This window comes from the organism of the source record quoted next, unplaced genomic scaffold (assembly GCF_019419815.1).
Source record: "Pyrus x bretschneideri cultivar Hongxiangsu unplaced genomic scaffold, Pyrus_bretschneideri_v1 Contig4, whole genome shotgun sequence".
Classification (NCBI taxonomy): domain Eukaryota; kingdom Viridiplantae; phylum Streptophyta; class Magnoliopsida; order Rosales; family Rosaceae; genus Pyrus; species Pyrus x bretschneideri.
Genome location: NW_025999723.1, coordinates 5694403 through 5715141, shown reverse-complemented (window position 1 = coordinate 5715141; position 20739 = coordinate 5694403). Strand labels below are relative to the sequence as shown.

The window sequence follows — 20739 nt, the reverse complement described above, 5'->3', positions numbered from 1 at the left end:
TATGCATCTCTTAAGTTCAACGGTTGAATCGGTTAAATTGAATTGAAGAGGATAAAAAGAATGTATTGACATTCTAAAACGAAAGACAAACTAATGTTGGTAATAGTTCGTCCTTCCGCTTACATCACAGTTAAACTACTCCTATACAGCATCTGCTGCAGTGACAGAGCAATTGCATCACCACCAACCAATCCCAAACGACCAATCCCAAACGACCACGCTTTCACTGCGCATTCATCCCACTCCGACTTTCACTGCATAACGACGACGTTTTGCTGTTTCCTACCTTTGTTTTTGTCGTCTTCCCGTTATCTTTTTCCGCCCCCTGCCGCTTTCCTTTTCAATCCCCCCCTCCCTTATGTTTTTGTGAGGCGCAGAATTATTCTGAAACACCCCAAATAACTGAAAGTCCGATCCAATCGCCGCCGAATTCCTCCCCGGACGATCCCCACCGTACGTTTCAGATCCGTCTTCTCAGACCATGTGCTTCGCGTCCACGCCGACTCCATGCTCCGGCGCTCCTCCACTGGTCGCCCTGCTCCGCCGTCTTCGATCCGATTGGTCTGTTTTCTGCGCGAGTTTCTCGTAGATCGTGCTTTCTAGCTCCTCTCTATTCCCTCTTGTTCCTGCTCGTTTCTTGACACGTTGCGGCGTTTCTCTGAGATTCTGATTTTGTAAACGTCGGTGCTGCGGTGTCGTTTTGGTTCTTTTTTTTGGGGATTGGATTTGGAAATATAACTGTTTAGGGTTTGGATTTTGGAAATCCAGTTTCTTTCTGGAAATATTTGGAGTTGAGGATTCGGAGCTCCGAAAACCCGATCTTGAGTTTAAGAATTCAAATCTTTTTCCACTTTTGACTCTGAAATTTTTTGTTAGAAATAGCAGTAGAGTTTTTTGAGTGAGTATTTTCATCGCCGACGTTTCTTTTTAGCGATGGAGGATCGAAGCGTGCGGTGTAGGATTTCCGACGTCGTAATGGACTGCGTGATGCCGTATCTCCACGACCCGAAGGACCGCGACGCCGTGTCGTTGGTGTGCAAGCGGTGGTACGAGCTCGACGCGCTCACGCGGAAGCACGTGACCATCGCGCTCTGCTACACCACGACCCCGGATCGGCTGCGGCAGCGGTTTCAGCACCTGGAGTCGCTGAAGCTGAAGGGGAAGCCGAGGGCGGCGATGTTTAATCTGATTCCCGAGGACTGGGGAGGGTTTGTAACGCCGTGGGTGATGGAGATTGCCAACTCCTTCCACCGCTTGAAGTGTCTGCACTTTCGGCGGATGATTGTTAGTGATTCGGACCTGGAGCTCCTGGCTGAGTCACGGGGGCGCGTGCTTCAGGTGCTTAAGCTCGACAAGTGCTCAGGGTTTACCACCGGTGGGCTTTTGCACATCGGCCGCTCCTGCAGGTAGTAAAGTTCACAACTTTATTTGAAATTTTTTTACTTGCGGTGAATTTTGTTGTGGGTTCAATCAGAAACGTTGGATTCATTCATTGTTTTGGTAAAAATTGAGGGACGAAGTTATATTCTTCCATGCTGCATAGTTTTATTACTCTTTTAAGTTTTTTTTCGAGTATCAATTAATCGGAATAATGCTATGTTTGGACGAGGTACTTTTATAGCCTGACTGCTGCAGTATGGATTACATCGCTGATTAAAAATTTTAGTTGCAGGGATTGCTTATGGGTCATTCATTCTTTCATTATGTTTCACAATTCAGCATGTTGTTTCATTTGTAATTTGTTCGGCGAAAGCTTTGGTTCGGACAGTTCTTAGCACTTCTGGGATCCCCAAAATTTATAAGTTGCATAAGAAAGGTTCTGCAGGTGCCTAAATATGTCACTTCTCATTTAAGACTGGTCCCAACTTAACTGAAACCTTGGGAGTGATGGTCTTTTGCTCTTGAGGTTTCACATTTGGGGTCCTCGACTCCCCCGTTTATTCCACCCGTAGTACCAAAATATTACTATCATGGTTATGGACAACAACACAACACAACAACACAGCAAAGCCTTTTCCCACTAGGTGGAGTCGGCTGTGGGGGATGCAACACGAGGACTTTCCAGGAGGTCACCCATCCTAGTACTACTCTCATCCAAAACTCGCTTAACTTCGGAGTTCTGATGAGATTCGATGCATGTGAGTTGATATGATCGCATACCAGGGATTCGACGTAAGGTAGAAGTGCCGGCTGACGACTACTTGACGCCCTCCCCCTCCTCTTTTATCCGGGCTTGGGACTGGCAATGTAAGATAAACTTACACAAGTGAAGTTTATCATGGTTATGGACAAGGAAGAGAAATTTGCATGCTGCATTTTGTAACTTTCTTGGGGGGCATTCACGTAGTAAACATCGCATGCGCATCCCCGTGAATCCATGTTCTTTTAGACATGTTAATGCATCTTTTTGCAGTCATTCTCAACTAACTATTTTTTCTGTAACTGTCATCTGGAGAGACGTTATTGACGTTGTTTTTATCATTATATGCTTTCATAGGAATTTGAGGACCTTGTTTTTGGAAGAGAGCTCCATAGTTGAGGAAGATGGCGACTGGCTACACGCGCTTGCTGTAAACAATACTGTCCTGGAGACTCTGAATTTTTATATGACCGATCTTAACAAAGTCAAATTCGAAGACCTTGAACTCATAGCCAAAAACTGCCGCTCCTTAACCTCTGTGAAAATTAGTGATTGCGAAATCTTGGAACTGGTTGGCTTCTTCCGTCATGCGGCTGTCTTGGAAGAATTTTGTGGGGGTTCCTTCAACGACCAATCCGAGAGGTACTCTGTTGTAACCTTACCCCAAAAACTTTGCCGTCTCGGTCTAACATACATGGGAAAGAATGAAATGCCAATAGTGTTCCCATTTGCAACCCTTCTCAAAAAGCTCGATCTCCTTTATGCATTGCTGGACACTGAGGACCATTGCACATTAATTCAGAGGTGCCCCAACCTGGAAGTTCTGGAGGTAGGATTACAAAACCATTTTGTGTATCTATGTACAATAAGTTTTCTGTGTGAATTTTAATATAGGTGTGAAACGGTGCCGAATTTATGCCTTTGCTTGTAAATTTTCCATTCTTTGGAAGATTTATTTCACATCTATACATCATCAGGAGTGTCTTGAATGCTTTTGCTTTGAAGTAGGAATCGTATTTGAAACTTGCATATGAACTTGAATTTGTTTCTATTATGTACAGACAAGGAATGTTATTGGAGATAGAGGACTAGAAGTTCTTGCTCGGAGTTGCAAGAGACTAAGGAGGCTCCGAATTGAGCGGGGTGCAGATGAAGGCATGGAGGACGAAGAAGGTGTTGTTTCCCAACGGGGTCTTATGGCCCTGGCGCAGGGATGCCTTGAGCTCGAATACCTGGCTGTTTATGTATCGGACATCACCAATGCATCTCTGGAACACATTGGGACTCACTCCAAAAATCTCTCTGATTTTCGCCTTGTCTTGCTTGACCGAGAAGAGACAATAACAGATTTGCCACTTGACAATGGGGTTCGAGCTCTTTTGAGGGGATGCCATAAGCTTCGAAGGTTTGCTCTGTATCTCCGTCCTGGGGGGTTGACTGACCTCGGACTGAGTTACGTTGGCCGGTACAGTCCGAATGTGAGATGGATGCTTCTGGGTTATGTTGGGGAATCTGATGCAGGGCTTTTGGAGTTCTCAAAGGGTTGCCCTAGCCTGCAAAAATTGGAAATGAGGGGTTGCTGCTTCAGCGAGCGTGCACTCGCTGATGCAGTAATGCAACTGACTGCCCTTAGGTACTTGTGGGTGCAGGGGTACAGAGGATCTGCTACTGGTCGCGACCTTTTGGCAATGGCTCGCCCGTTTTGGAATATAGAGTTGATTCCTCCCAGACGAGTTGATGTTCCTGATCAGCAGGGGGGGGCATTAGTGGTCGAGCATCCAGCCCATATACTTGCATACTACTCACTTGCTGGACCGAGAACAGATTTTCCAGATACTGTTATTCCCGTGGATCCGGCATCTTTACTCATCTCCTAGAGCTGTACATACAACCTTTTTTTTTTTTTTTTTTCCACAAGCAGTCATTTTCTTACCACGCCTTGTTTGTAAATTCATGTTACTTTTTTACTCTTGGTTGAGAGGGTTTCGATTTCAAGTTTCAATTATATTTCTAGACTTTAGTTCTGTAATAAGTTTGAGTTACCCTGTGTAATCTGAAAGCACTTGCACTCTTTGATCCGGAACTGTTTTGGTCGTCTTTCCCGCGAAATTTGCTTCAATTTCTAGACAGTAGCGCGACTGGTATATGTTTGCCGAGTGAATCTTACTGGGAAACTGTTGTACTTTCTGGAGCAGAGTGTGGGGATGTATCGAGTTTTTAAATAAAATAGGAGAGGGATCTTGGGATAACTAACTCAATTGGATCGGAGTGTCAAATCCGATGGCCTAAGACTTCGTCGAGTTGTTTCCCAATTTGAGTTTTAATACCTTGTGAAGCTGCTGATTGTTACGATTGTTGAACAAATTTTGTTGACGAACTTGGTTTATGTGCCCCTAATGTAGCGGTGGCTTGTCGACCATTTGACACCAAAAGGTTAAAGCCAACAGGGAACAAGCAACCACCGCATATGAAGCTCAGAACACATCTATTTGTGATCCAGTTCTCATCTTTCTTCGGGGTGTTGGACTTGGAGCAAAACCAGGTGAGGAAGAAACTGCAATGCTGCAACAATCATCTGCAACTCAACTTGTAGCGGGGAAAATTTCCCTATCACAAGTTGATATAGCCATATGTGTCTATCTGTCTCATCACTGATCATGTATGTTGAGAAAGATAGATAAATGACTTTCTACAACGGATGACGCCCAAGAGTCGTTAGGTGTGAAGGAACAAAGTTTTGGCCCCATAGGTACCAAGTTCTTGTCAAGTTTTAAACTATGGAGTTCGATGTGTGGTATATATTTGCCTTTTAAGTAGCTCAAACTCACTGTTAAATTTTATAAAATTCTTCAACACACATCCGATTGTTAAATTCAGAAAGAAAAAAATGTCAACGCATGAATACTAACACGATTATATGACTTTTTCAAGTCTCCATCTAAAAGTGGCAATTAGTGGGTTACTTCCATTGGGATCGAGTCAATTTCCAATTGATAATGGATGAACAACTTCTCATTTTCAATTGAATTTTCCTTAGTACTCTCTTCACCTACTTTCCATTTGTAATATTCTATATCCTAAATTTTTAAATAATTGTGAAATTCTCTCAAATTTTTTTTGACACGCTTAAGTGATGGATTATCCTGACATATAGTCTTTTTGCTTAACGCACTGCATTTCGAGTTTAAGTCTATCTCCCTCTCCCTAATCGTAAAGTAATATGGTAATAAGTTTGTAATAAAAATAAGGGAAAATTAGAATGCCGACATCTTTTCTATAGTTGTTAGATTAAACATTCATCCCTTTTAAAGATTTGATTAAGGTGCTTTGATCAATTGCCACCTCAATAATTTTTTATTTATTTAATTTCCATGTCATTAATTTAAATGCATTTATATAGAGGCATAAGGTAACTAAGCAACTAGTTGCCTATAATACCGGAATTTAATTTCGTCAATCCTCTTCTACGCATTAAATGACATTTTTTTAATAAAATAAAATAAAATTTTAATTAACTAATTCCTCGTTACCTCATTATCAGTATTTAAAAAAAAAATTATCTTTCTATTAAAAATGTCTCAATAAAAAATCTTCAATACATATTTTTTTCATGTATAGATATATAAAAAATATACTTAAAACTTATGGTACATTTGAGAACAAAAGTATCGACTTTTGGTACGTTTAGATTTCAAATGTACCATAAAACCAAATGTACCAATTCTTATGTAACCCTTTTGATACGTTTAGATTTCAAATATACAGAGAAACCAAATGTACCAAAATTTCAAATGTACCATAAAACCAAATGTGCCCATTGTCAGGTAACACTTTTGGTACGTTTAGATTCCTAATGTACCAAAAGACCAAATGAACAAAAAATCACAAATGTACCACAAAACCAAATGTCTCTATCAGATAACCTTTTTAGTACATTTACATTCCAAATGTACCGAGAAATACAAAAAATCAAATCCACTATAAAACTAAATGTGTTCATATTATAGGTAAATACACATAGCTATATAATCAAACAAATCTTTATTATGTGTTAGGTCTTTTAAATAATAAAATCTGAAATTTTTTTATTTATAAATATTCTACTATATTCACAGAAAAAAAAAAGTAAAATTATAACAAACAATAAAAAAATGCATAAAGATGGATAATAAATGCATAAATATAGGTATAAGAGGAAAAGAAAAAAAAATGAAACGTCCAAGAAAAGTCATGAAAAACCAAAATTCTAAACAAAATTGAACTTATGTGAAAAACTGAAATTAATAACCAAAATTTTAGGAAAATGTTTGATCAAATTTTCAAAAAGAATGTATGATTAGTCTAAAAAATTAAAAAACGAGACGTCTATATCAAAACGTGCATGAGGAGAATAGATCCCCTCTGGATCCGAACCATCCAGATTCTGCAAACCTCCTTACCATCACTTACCTACCCTCCCTCTCCCCCTCCCCATCCCACCCCAACTCCCACTGCATAATTCACCAACCTTCAACCCTTCCCATTTTCTTCTTTCTTTTTTCTGGGATTCTGCTTCGTCAATCGGCGCCGGAGAAGAAAACAAGGATGTTGAGAAAGAGAACGAGTGAGAAAGTTGAAGAGGACAAGTGATCTCAGCCACATGATTTTACGTGAACGGCTGAGATTATTTGGTCCGCAGAATCCGGATAGTTTGGATCCAAAGAGGATCTGTTCCCGTGCACTAGCGGTCATCAATTTAACATTAAAATGGGAATGTTGTAATATGGACTCGTTTGACTTCATTTGGAACTTTGATAACAGCACAGTACCATAAGTCACTTTAGGTTATAAATTAGGCAAATTGCAAAATTACAGTGTATTTATACATTTATGTTTTGGGTGACTCGGATACATCCCTTGAATTTCCTAAAATTCTTTCGGGCATGTAGTTATTAAATTCAGCAATATATGTGTAAATATAACATGGTCACCTAATCTTATCCTCTAATTTGAGAAAAGATCTTCTGCAGCTTGCCTGAAATGGACAAGCCTTACACTTGAGTTAAGGCATAAGTGGGTTAGTGGCAACTAAATTACAAAAAGTCACATAACATACTTTCTTGAGACGTGTCTGACAAGTAGCGCAATGAGTAGAAATTTACACAAATTTATCTGCTAATTTGGAGAGCAACTTAGAATGATCAATTGCATTGCCACAGTTTGTTCTTTATCTAATAATACAATATCATATATGAGGGAATGATTTTTCCTGGAAGATTATCCTAAAATCCATGTGAGGTCGGTGAAACTTTCACAAAGATTAGATCAAAATTGGAATAAAGGGGCCAGAATGCTTTCCTCATGCAAGTTGCAGAAAGATGACTAATCTTAGAAAATAAAAGGTTACTAAAAATGATAGTCATATTGCTCATGTTGCTTTGTAACTTTTTAATGCTGAGTGTGTATGGACATGGTTTACAAAATTATTACGTGCAAAAGTGACAATTACGTGCACTAAGTTGTTTCCTCACAATATTACTATACATTTTTGGTAGGTAGAAAAAAAACCAACTCAAATAAAACAAACACAGTCGCACCATATTACATAGCATAATTTGTCATTTACGGAATCAAAAGTCTCATTCTTTGTGTCACATGGTGACTAATAATATATGGTAATTTATTTTTGAATTTGATATTAACGGTTGATTGAACACTAAAAATATGTTCATTTGTTCTCCACCCTTGATATCAAATCTAAGAATAAGTGAACATAAATTTTGTGGCCACTTGGTCACCGAAAGAATATTTCTAGTGGACTCAAACCCATATTCATAAGGCCCTAGCTAAGTAGTCAAACTATTAGAGAGTCTAGATATTTATTTATCGTGTGGCTCGATGTAAGTAATAGTTAGAGAAGAATCTAATTGTACATTCGAAGATGACTATTATGCATGGGTGTATATTATACACTGACAACTTTGGCCATTGGATTATTAACTGTTGGATCCTTAGCTGGACACCAACTGCTCCATTTATCCGGTGCATGCTCTACATCGGAACATAGTAGAGCTTTCGTCAAGAGGTTTGGTTACCAGGGTTCGCTATTAACAATACCGAGATGTTTTGAAATTAACCTCTACACCTTATATATTAAGATATTAGACCTCGTACAGTTTCTCTCGCCTTATGTTGGATTCGAATTGCGTCGGATGTAGCCGTGAATGCACTCGCTAACCACATGAAAAACTTGAAAAGAAACATTAGAGTTGAAGACCAAACAAAACTAAAAAATAAAATCGAAATAGTTATCGAACAGATGCTGTAAAGAGCAAAGCATGGTGGTGCAGATTGCTTCAATTTGATAAACAAGTACAGATGCTGTAAATAGTTATCGAACAGCTTCTCTTGCCCAGGAAGTTTGTTTCAATTTCAAGAGTAGCGCGACTGGTATTTGTATGCTGAGTCAATCTTACTGGGAAGCTATTGTACTTTCTGCGGCAGAGTGGGGATGTATCGAGTTTAAAATTGAAGAGTGATATTGTCATAACCGACTCAATTGGATCGGAGTATCAAATCCGATGGCCTCAGACTTCGTCAATTTGTTTCCCAACTGGAGTTTTAATACCATGTGAAGCTGCAGATTGTTACGATTGCTGAACAAACTTGGTTGACGAGCATGGTTTATGTGCCCCTAATGTAGCGGTGGCTTGTCGACCATTTGACACCAAAAGGTAAAAGCCAACAGGGAACAAGCAACCACTACACATATGAAGCTCAGAACACATCTATTTGTGATCCAGTTCTCATCTTTCCTCATATTGTTGGACTTGGAGCAAAACTAGGTGAGGAAGAATTAGCAAAATCTATCTTTTAATGGCGAGGTAGTAAGAGGTTGGGCCCTCGCCCCTGGTAAGAAACTTCAATTCTGCAACAATTATCAGCAACTCAACTTGTAGCCAGGAAAAATTCCCTTTCACCAGTTCATCCAGCCATATGTGTCTATCTGTCTTATCACGTAATCGTTCATGTCAAGAAGGATAGATAAATGATTTTCTACAACTGATGACGCCCGGGAATTGTTGGTGTGAAGGAACAAAGTTTTGGCCCCTTAGGTACAAGTTATTGTCAAGGTATTATACTATGGAGTTCAACATGTGGTATATATTTGCCTTTTATGTGGCTCAGACTCACCGTTAAATTTCATGAAATTCTTCAGCACGCATTCAACCGTTAAATTTCAAAAGAAAAAATGTCAACGCATTAATACTAACACGATTATTATATGACTTTTTCAAGTCTCCATCTAAAAGGTGGCAATTAGTGGGTGACCTTCCATTGGGATCAAGTCAACTTCCAATTGATAATGGATGAGCAACTTCTCATTTTCAATTGAATTTTCCTTAGTATCCTCTTCTCCTACTTTGCATTTATAATATTTGATATTCTCAACTTTTAAATAATTTCTAAATTCTCAAAATTTTCTTAACACATGTAGTGATGGATTATTTTTGATGGATAGTTTTTTTGTTTAACGCATTGCGTTTTGATTTCAAATTCGTCTCTCTCTCTTTTAACGTAGATTAATATGGCAATATGTTTATAATAAAAATAAATAATTAAATTTCTTGGCACGCAAGATGGTGCTTTGGGGGAATAGATCCTCTCTAGATCCTGCGGACCTCCCTACCATCACTCACCTCCACCTCCCCCTCCCCCTTCCCTCCCACCCCAACTCCCACTGCATGATTCCCCGACCTTCAACCACTCCATTTTCTTCTTCTTTCTTTTTTCTGGAGTTCTGCTTCGTTGATTGCCGCTGGCGAAGAACGCATCAGTTTAACATTAAAATGGGAATGTTCTAATATAGACTTGTTTGACTTCATCTGGAACTTTGATACAGTACAGTACCATAGTGTACCTTAGGTGGTAAGTTAGGCAAATTGCCAAAAAAAAAAAAAATGGTCAATGTATTATACATTTATGTTTCGGTTGACTCGGATACATCCCTTGAATTTCCTAAAATTTTTTAGGGCATCTAGTTATTGAATTCAGCAAATATTTGTAAGTATAACATTGTTACTTAATTTTATCCTTTAATTTGAGAAAAGATATTCGACAGTGCTGACTGACAAGGACAAGTCTCACATCGAATTAATACCGAGTGGGGTTAAGGGTGACTGAATTACAAAAAATCACAACACATACTTTTGTGAGACATGTCCTACAAATAACACAATAAGTAGAAACTTACACAAATTTATCTGCTAATTCGAAGAGCAACTTAGAATGACCGATTGCTTGCCACAATTTGTTCTCTGTCCAATAAGAGAATGTCATATGTGCGATCAACAATCTTTCCTCGAAGATTATCCTAATATCCATGTGAGGTCGGTGAAACTTTCACAAAGATTTGATCAAAATTGGAATAAAGGGGCCAGAATGCTTTCTCATGCAAGTTGCAGAAAGATGACTAATCTTAGCAGATAAAAGGTTATTATTAAAAAGGATAATCATATTTTTCATGTTGCTTTGTAACTTTTAAATGCTGAGTGTGTGTGGTTTACAAAATTAATATGTGCAAAGGTGACAATTACGTGCACTAAAGTTCTTTTCACACAATATAACTCGATCGATACATTTTTGGTAGGTAGAAGAGACCACTCAAATAAAACAGACACAGTCGCACGGTATTACACATCATAATTTATCATTTGCAAAATCAAATGTCTCGTTCTCTGTGTCACATGGTGACTAATAATATATGGTAACTTATTTTTGAATTTGATATTAATGGTTGAGTGAGCACTAAAAATATGTTTATTTGTTTTCCATTCTTGATATCAAATCTAAAAACAAGTGAACATAAAATTTTGTGATCACTTGGTCACCAAAAGAGTATTTCTAGTGGACTCGAATCCATATTCATCAGGCCCCATCTAAGTAGTTATACTATTAGAGAGTCTAGAGACTTGTTTATCGTGTGGCTCGATATAAGTAATAGTTAGAGAAGAATCTAATTGTACATTCGAAAATGGCTATTATGCATGGGTGTATATTATACACTGACAACTTTGGCCATTGGATTATTAACTGTTGGATCCTTGGCTGGACACCAACTGCTCCATTCATCCGGTGCATGCTCACATCAAAACATAGTAGAGCTTTTGTCGAGAGATTTGGTTTCCAGAGTTCGCTATTAACAATACCGAGATGTTTTGAAATCAAACTCTACAGCTTATTCATTGAGATATTATATCACATGCAGCTTTTCTCGCCTTATGTTGGATTCAAATTGCATCGGTTTAACCGTGAACGCACTCTGGTAAACAAGTACAAAATCGCTAACCACATGAAAAACTAGCAAAGAAACATTGGAGCTTGAAGATCAAACAAAACTAAAAAATAAAAACGAAATAGTTATCGATCAAATCCTGTAAAGAGCAAAGCATGACGCTTGGGGTAGACCTAAACAAATGGCACTATGCTGATGCAAAAAGTCTTGTCACCATCAACAATGGTATTGGCTCCAACATCGAATGGCAAAAATACAAATTGGCCTTTCTTACGTGGAACGTCCTGCATCCTAAGATGGAATGAGGTAGATGGATGCTTATCGAGTGGAATGCAAACTCAGCATCTTAGTGGTTGAGGGCCACTCCGTCAATTTGCCCGGTATTGGATTTTGTTTAAGAAGCAAAACAATGGCGGAAAGGTCTTTTTAATGAGAAGAAAAAGGTAAAGCAATATGTTAGATACTGTGGAATTTTCAAAAGAGGTGCAGAGTGAGTCAGCAGCCACATCAGCCAATGACATGGCTCCTTTTCCCTGGCGGTTGCAAGATCATTCCCGTGTGATGCAACCATAAGAGTGATCTGATCAACCTCAGCCATCCAAGTGCAAATTCAAGAGGAACTTCGGCAAGGTTGTCCGACTATATCATATGTCGGACATTTGTCACGAAAATGTTTTAGTCTTGTCTAGATTCACGTCAGTATGCATATATTATTTACGGGGTTTTCTCCGGTGCGGCATAAATCTTGCAGGATGGTCGTGGGATGCAATATATACGTGTTTATTTTACAACTCAAATAAACCTCCGGACTGGGAAATGTAGACACACTCAAGCCCTGAAGGGAAAGAGCAATTTACAATTAATTTCCATTTCACAATGTTCAAGAACTATGTACGAAAACCAAGTCCTTATTAAGCTAAATCAATCCAACACAAACGCGTAAAAAATAAAACCAACACCGAAATTCTGATGAAAATCGTTTACTAGGCCTGTTTTTATCCATGAATCTGATGTCTCGCGGACTGCCTTAGATATAGCGAATTTTGAGGTGTGGCGTGAGCAGCATAATGAGCGTGGCTGTATAGTTTCTGAAACTGCATTTTAATCCCATCTGCCGGTCCATCATATGGAGATGGATCTAAGAGATTGCCATGAGTAGAGCCGAAAACCATGGCGGCTCCTCCATCATCAGCTGCATTCCAGTCAAGTAAAACGTTTGGCGATTCAGTGGACTTCTGCTCTGGTGGAGACTGGTCTGAAGGAGACCCGTTAGTTTCTGGTGGAGTATTGCTTGTGAGGTTGACAGTGGTTATGTCATGGATGCTTGGCCGCCTTTTATCTTTCCCGCCTGAATGTTGCCTCATGAAGTATTTCTGAGCATGGCTTGCTACTTGTGTGGGAGTTTTAGTGACCACATAATTCCGAGAGATGTTTCTCCAGTCCCCTTTCCCGTGCTTTAGAAGTCCCAGCAGAAACCGCCTACAATTCATTACCAGCAATCAAGCCAATAAAAATAGCAAGATCACACAGAGAAATCAAACCTATCCACGTGCAATTTGACTAACATGGTAGTGAGTGCGGAATTGTCTTCTATCATAATTTATTCACCGCCATACTTCAAGTCCAAGGAGAATCAAGAGACATAAATAAGGCCGAGTGTGGAAGGTAAAACTCGGAGTGCGGAAATTACTCCGCTACATCAGAATTAAGTTGGATATGAAGATTTGAATAGATGACTGCTTTTGAACTAATGTCTAGAACAGAAGCCAGAGTGGTAGAAAATTCCATTTGGTTCATAAAAAATAGTTGGAAATTACACGTGTGGGTTAGGTCAGTTGGCTATGGCAGTATATCCACCATTTCGCAGCATCCAAATTTGAATTCTTTTCCCGCTGATTAGAGTAAGCTTAGAATATCATCTTGTCATAAAAACTAATTGGAAATTAAAGAAAACAAAAGTTTCATCCACATAATGATTTCCTAATATTGAACTAGAGCTTTCATATTAATTTTTCATAAGCTGTTAAATTTCGGAACTACGAAATGTATAACTAGCACAATAGTTGAGGACAATTCTACAAAAAATGGATGGATGGAGATAATTAAACCTGTGCTCTTCGGGTGTCCATGGAATTCCCTTCTTCCTCTCCTGATCAGAACCCCTCGCCGCTGCCTTGGCCGGCCTCTTTCGATTCGCATCGAAATCTCGATCATCCCCCAACTCCAATGTGAAGTACGACTGAGGGTACCCTGGAGGAATCGGAAACCTCCCGGATTCTATTTCACAAACATCTTCCTCCAGGTCCTGGTACTGTTTGATCACGTCGATCTCCGTCTTCCCCGGTATCATCTCCGCCACCTTCCGCCACCTGTCCGGCGTTTTCTCATCGAACATCGCCAGGGCACTCTCAAACATCTTGTTCTCCTCCTTAGTCCACTCTGAGTACCAATCATAATCCGCCATGTTTGAAGCCGGATACAAGGTCTCCATGCTTTTACAAGCCGTAAAAATATCAGGAACTGCTTCACTTATTTAGTCGGAAGCTATTGAAGTAAAGCTTAAGAAGGCAATCAATTCAGAATCTTCTACTGGGAATCAAGAATCTCCTTTTTCCTAGATAGCATAGACTAAAGAATCTTGGAAAGAATCCACTTTTTGGGAATCGCGGAGAATCTTGGAAAACCCTGAGAAAATCTGATTTGGTTCGTTGGGTATAATCCTAGAGAGAGAATGGGAAAAACCCAGATGAATTTTTGGGATTTGAACGAAATTAAACTCAAAGGCGAGGGCTTTATCTATCTGAAAGCAACCCACATCGTAAAAAGTTGAAATTTTTGGAAATTAACCAGAAAGAAGATGAAAGATGAAGGGTTGAACAGCAAGAAAAAATACCCAGTTGAGGAAAAAGAAAGATTCTAGGGGGCTGAGAAAAGCGGGAAAAAGAATTACTGGCTTCGTTGCTTTGAAGAGAAGGAAGAGAAAAGGATAAATATATATAGGTGTGTGTGTGTATAGAAAGAAGATGAAAGATGAAGGGTTGAACAGCAAGAAAAAATACCCAGTTGAGGAAAAAGAAAGATTCTAGGGGGCTGAGAAAAGCGGGAAAAGGATTTATTGGCTTCGTTGCTTTGAAGAGAAGGAAGAGAAAAGGATAAATATATATAGGTGTGTGTGTGTGGATACATATATATATATATATATATAGACTGGGAAAGGAGAGTGATATATCAAAGAAATTAATCAGATAATCAGAACCACTTACAGCAAGTGTTGTATTCTGTGACGGCTGTTAAATAAAGAAATTTTTTTTGTGCCAGTATACGCTCAATGTTAATATAAGTAATTTGATTTTTGAATTTTTTTTTTTTGTAATTACTGATGGTACTTGATGCGTCGACCTGTGTTTCTTCACACTAAAAAAATTTAAGGAAAAAATGCTTCTTATATGGTGAGATTGGACTGTGGGTACCTATCTAGACAGAACTTCCCTCTTTTTGAGAAACTTTGTCTTACCCAAAAAGGAAAATTAGATTGCGTAAGTGGGATTTCTTTTCTCCTTTTCTGCCGGGGTATAAATTTCGGATGTTTATGTCCTCAGTCAGTGGTTCATTTTTTATTTTTTTTTTCTTTTTAAGTGGGATTTCTGTTGTGTTTTGTGGCTTTTATGTAACGAAGAAATTGTAGTAATGATATATCAGTTTTAATTCAATTGGAGTAATGATTTTTTTTATTAAAAATTTATGAGTATTGGTTCCTTAACTTCTCAAAATGTGTAGCTATATTATTTTATTTAACTTTGTTAGAACTTCTGTCAAAATGAATCATGTGTGACACATGAGGCTAAATCGATGGGCAAATATAGAAAACTAAATAAGAAAAATTGTAGCAATGACCCCACAACTTTAATCCAACTGAATAAATGATCCCTCAACTTTAACATAATTGGAGCAATGGTCCTTTAACATTAACCCCATTGGAGTAATGATCATTCCAACATAACTCATTTTGACGGAATTCTAATAGTGTTAACGAAAAGGACTATAGCTACACGTTTTGATGAGTTAATGGACCGATAGTCATGAATTTTTAGTTGAGGGACCATTGCTCTAATTGGTTTGAAGTTGACGGACTATTGCTACAATTTTCTCTTTATGTAACAGATTGGAAAACAACATTTCAAAAGTGTTATTCATTAATTCATATTTTGTGGGGGTTAAATTAATTATGGATGGGCATCGTTCAGTTTGAGGTTGGATTGATTTTATCTTTAAAGTTTAGGAGTGGACATCAAACCGACCGAACTGTTTAAATCGATGAAAACGGTTAGAAGTATTATTCTTTAGTTTATACTAGCAAGGGTGCCCGCGCGTTGCTGCGGGAATGAAAATTGTATAACACATAGAATTTCTAAAAAAATTATATACGTATATACAGTAGACAATACTATTTACATACATGTGCAAATTTATTTACAACTCTATCAACAATAAGGAACAAAATAGGTGTCCATGGGCGAAATGAAGTTTATGGTTGTAAATTGTCAAATTCCATACATGTCAAACTTCATTTAGGAAACTGAAACCATAAAGAATAAAGTGATAAACACGCAAAACAGTTCACAATATGAAACTGTTGCTTCACTAAATAAGCAGTACCAACAAAATCATGCTTGTTTTGCTGCAAAAGAATAAAGTAGAAAAAGGGAAACAAAATATTTATTTGTTGTTTTATTTTATGTGGAAAAAACTTGGAAGGAGAAGCGATAGTGAAAAGATCATATTTATTTCAAATTTTTAGACAGAGAAAAATAGTACAGAAACCAACAATGAAGGCACATTCTGAGAAAGTATTGATGAAAACACATAGTACACATACCTGCTTAAACCTTTCCTCCTTTTGCTGAGCCTGTCTTTGGAGTAGATTAGACAAAGGAAAAAATTGTGTTGGGCAATTTAGAACCTGATATAACAAAAGCATAAAAAAAAAAATCCAGAACCTGAAGTGCCTTTTGAAAGCTTGGTACTACTTTGAAAATCTACAAAGGGAAAAATTGTAAACCCAAATTAAAGCTTCTTCTCTTACTCTAAAGAAAAATGGAAACTTTATATGGAAAAAAATTGAAATTCTGCTTAATCAAAAGTGGATCAAAACTCTAAGTAGATTATCTTAACGTGTAGGAGATCGTTGTTAGAATTTGAAAACAATTGAAACTTCATTTTAAAACAGACTTAATCAATTGATTTATATTTAAATGGAAAGAAAGTAGTGGTAATCAATTGATTTATATTTAAATGGAAAGAAAGTAGTGGTTAGTTTTACCTATCGTTTGTTTAGTGTCGCTTAATTTCCAATTTGTATTAAAAGCTTGAATTTTTACTTTCCTTCCATTCCCCTGTGCATAATAGTCCAGTAGCTCTTGTTTACCTACAACAAATTGAAAACCATTTGGGGAAAATAACTAAGCCTTTTGTTATTAGATTCTTGGTAGGCAAAGCAAGAAATTTACACACAACAAAACATTAAAAAACCCAATTCCAAAATTAGGTTCTCGACTGGCTAATGATCATATTGGATATAAATTATCATCCCGAACACTGCAATGCTTGATTTTATTTATTTATTTATTTTTTTTGGAACATTCTAGTTAATCATTATTTAACTGAAGAATACAATTCGTAGAACAATAATTAGTAGATAAAACTAATGGGAACAAAATACCAAAATTTGCAGTTAACAACATAGAGCTAAGTGAAAAATACAAAAAATAAGGATAGGAAGGCAACCAAAATGTGACTCTTACCTGGGTTTGGTTATGCTTCTATCAATTGCTGCCCTTAACTAACGAAATAAGCAATTTCTTAACGTGGCACATTTAGTCATCAATCCCTTACACACACACACACACACACAAAGATATTATGTATTACATTCTAATTTTTCTTTACTTACATTTTCATTCTATTTCTTCAAGTGTGTAAATTTACACTAATTCTCCATAATTTTCAGTCAATTCCATTGTAATTAAAATAAATATTGAGTATATACGCACTTATAAACACAAAAAATTCAATTTTCCATACGAAAGCACATACGTCAAATCAATGTTCCTACTGTATTCATTTAATCAAATGACGCATCAAATATAATAATTAAATTATACCTCTAATTTATAACCTTTTTATTTCGCTTCATCTGTAGCTAAAACCAAAATTTAGACAGTCCCCAATATAATTCTATCAAATACCAGATAGCAACACCATGTAAAAGTTATATTGGGTGTCCACACCCACACTTACACTTTACAAATAAATTTGAACTTTGAATCACTTGGGCTTCAAAAATATTTGCACATAAATTTGGAAGAAGATGAATAAATTAAAGAAAAATCATATCTACTAGCAATTCAGACTAACCTAGAGTTGCTATCGAGCTCTGTTGAAGACAACTCTTCACTGTTGACAAAGTCTAGAACAACCTGGAAATTTAAAGAGATCAAATTTAAAGCCAAATAAGCAATCATTTACTGAAAATCTTCACAAAAAAGTGCTAGTTTCACAAATAAATGAAACCCAGATTAAATTTCTTGATAAAAACTAAGAACTTCAAAGCTTAAGAAAACCCATGAATCCAACCATAAAAAATATGCAAACTTTCACACTGGCAAACCATTCATAAACCAAAAATGATATCTTAAACAAAACACATGAATCCAACTCAAAAAAGCTCAAATTTAAAACAACCAACACAAATAAAATATCAAACATGGTTCATTGTCTCTCTTCGCATTTTAAATCACATAGTGTTGCCCAATATATTATCGTATTAACATTTCATATACTCATGCATTAGATAAAAAAATTATATCTATGTTAAAATTACATGGACTGCTTTATCATGGTTTAAGAAAGCAACCACAAATCTTAGTATCTACATGTTCCTCAAATTATCTAAAATACTAAAACAAAACCCTCACTTCTCACTACATGTTTAAGATACATGAACCCATACAAACCTCTTCACCATTCACCAATACCATTGGTGCTCAAAAACCAAAAGAAAAAAAAATCATTAAATAAGATGGCTACTAACCAAAGCATCCTTTGAACAAATTAAGAAAATCAAATAAAATTAAACACTCAGAAAAAAAAAAAAACACAAAAAAGATATGCTTGAATTGTCAATGAAATGAAGATACTAATAAATACAAAGATAAGTTTGAATTGTTAATCAAATAAATAAATAAATAAGACAAAGCATTTCCAAACGTTGATTATGTCTGATGAGCTAATGCTATGTGATTGCCCTGGATTTGTCTTTCCATCCTTTTCAAGCCATGAGATGATTGCTTCTGGTGTATTACCAAGAATATGGAGGCTGCGCTGATAGTGGCCAATTGAGTTCCAAGACATGTTATTGAAGCGGTTTGCAGGATTGATCTGCCCAAACCCAAATCCTATGAAATCGATAACGAAGAAACAGAGAATAAAAGGAAAAATGTATTATAGCATACTATGTCCTGCTTCATACATATTTAACCCTTCAATTAAACACATTTCCTTTTCATCAAAATTAGCATGAATATAATAGTGCTTCCAGCAGAAAATAAAAGGAAAAAATGACAACCGAAAAAATTGACAACCCAAGATATATAAGTTTAGAACAGGCCAAACAATGACAACCCAACAAAACCAAAGATTTAATTAAATGAAGCATAATTCAGTAAATCTCATAATTTATTTATTTCATTTTTTGACCAATCAAACAAACCATCACCGAAGAAAGAACCAGCACCAAAAAAAAAAAAAAAAAGTTAAATACCTTGATCGCAAACAGCTTGCCAGGTTGCAGACAGAAAGGCCAAAATTCAAACTTCTTTTGCTGAAGCCAAATATGAAAGCATATCAGAAAGGCAGACCCAAAGCACGAAAAAAGAATCAAACAACATACAATCAGCAAAGCAGAAAACTCACCAAAAAAACCTTAGATCGCATTGATAACTTTTCCTGAAACCAAAAATCGAACTGCATCGCACAGCCACACACACCCAAACAACGAAAAAAAAAATTGAAATTAGACACGGCAAGAAACGCAAAAAACTCACCAGAGATCGTTAGTTTTCCGAGAAGAAAACAGCCGTGAATAATCGGCGAGACAAAGACGCAAAGGACGGATAGCCAGAACAACGCAGGCGTGGGAGAGAGAAAAACCTAGGCTCCAAAATAAGGAAATGCTGAAAATGCTGAGAGAGAGAAGGGAACCCAAAGAAAAGGCAGACTAGAACTGGAGCGGAAGAACCACCGATGACAGACGCGTCGTTGCCAAGAGTAGAATCGTCATTGTACTGTAGAAAAAGTTCAAAGATACAGCTGATGGGAAAAAATTTGGAGGGCATTTTCGCCACTCCACTGTCCGTGAACAGTACACTGCCGTTTGGGTTTTAGTATAGAAATAATTTTGGGTGGATCAAATTAGGTACGGATGAGCATCATTCCCTTGCTTGGTGAATCGATATCTTTAAAATAATAAAATTGCCACCAAACTAATTATACTAGGACGGTTTATTTTCGGTTTGATTGTATCAAGAATCATGAAAAAAATCGAACCAAACCAAAACTTATTTCGACGGTTTGGTTTGGGCCGAAGTCCATTTCTTTTGCATTTTACATCTTTGTTAGCTTAATTAGGACAAAATAATTTTATGACTAGCTACAATATTTCATATTGTAGCACATAAATTTCAAATCTCAATAACTTAGTTACTACTAAATCCCACTCTACTTCAAATTTTAACAAATAGTTAGTAGTCTATACTACATGTGTAAAATAGATTAAGATAAAAGAAATGGTCATTCGGTTTGACACATTCACAAAAGCTTAAAATTGCAATTGGTGTAGTTCTATTTAAGCTACTTGACTTTTTTTTACTAGTAATACCAAATAAATTGACCACCACAGTTCCAATTTCTTATAAGAATACTGATATTTTAGAGAGTTAATTTTTACACACTTTTTTTTCTTGCCATCAAATTGCACAAGTCAAATAAAAATAATGAACAAGATTGAACAATGGGGCATTGGAGGACAAAAATGGGGTGTCATTCTCATTTTTCTATAATCCGGTAGCCTTTGCCAACTCACTTTTGAGCATTAAATATGATTCAACCGCATATGCCTACCAACAAGCGCCTGTAGCTCAGTGGATAGAGCGTCTGTTTCCTAAGCAGAAGGTCATAGGTTCGACCCCTATCTGGCGCGATCATTTTTGTCTGTTTTCTATATATATATTTCTTTTTTGCAGAATTATATTTACAAATTTAAAGGAGT

General features: G+C 37.0%; 2 protein-coding genes, 1 long non-coding RNA gene, 1 other non-coding gene and 1 pseudogene across 5 annotated transcripts; 2 read left to right on the top strand and 3 right to left on the bottom strand.

Annotated features, from left to right (window-relative positions):
• Positions 1-345: 345 nt before the first annotated feature.
• LOC103942499 (coronatine-insensitive protein 1) lies at positions 346-4223 on the top strand. The gene is made up of 3 exons (XM_009352686.2): positions 346-1406; positions 2498-2969; positions 3202-4223. Exons 1-3 carry the CDS (start codon positions 934-936, stop codon positions 4015-4017), a joined length of 1761 nt encoding a protein of 586 aa, XP_009350961.2. The 5' UTR covers positions 346-933; the 3' UTR covers positions 4018-4223.
• LOC125469007 lies at positions 2041-2160 on the bottom strand (annotated as a pseudogene).
• Positions 4224-12221: 7998 nt separating the features above from the next.
• On the bottom strand, positions 12222-15303 carry LOC103942517 (transcription factor DIVARICATA-like). The gene is made up of 2 exons (XM_009352704.3): positions 13523-15303; positions 12222-12893 (listed from the first exon to the last, which is right to left on the bottom strand). The coding sequence occupies exons 1-2, from the start codon at positions 13903-13905 to the stop codon at positions 12410-12412; spliced, it is 867 nt and encodes a 288-aa protein (XP_009350979.1). The 5' UTR covers positions 13906-15303; the 3' UTR covers positions 12222-12409.
• Positions 15304-16756: 1453 nt separating this feature from the next.
• Positions 16757-19620, bottom strand: LOC125468935. Of its 2 annotated transcripts, XR_007251284.1 has the most exons (4): positions 19234-19620; positions 18776-18851; positions 17829-17890; positions 16757-16839 (listed from the first exon to the last, which is right to left on the bottom strand). It is a non-coding gene; the product is annotated as an uncharacterized LOC125468935 (long non-coding RNA). The 2 variants fall into 2 exon arrangements; XR_007251283.1 differs by lacking the exons at positions 16757-16839; positions 17829-17890 and having other exon boundaries at positions 18119-18851.
• A 977-nt stretch (positions 19621-20597) lies between these two features.
• On the top strand, positions 20598-20670 carry TRNAR-CCU. Its single transcript has one exon. It is a non-coding gene; the product is annotated as a tRNA-Arg (tRNA).
• Positions 20671-20739: the final 69 nt, after the last annotated feature.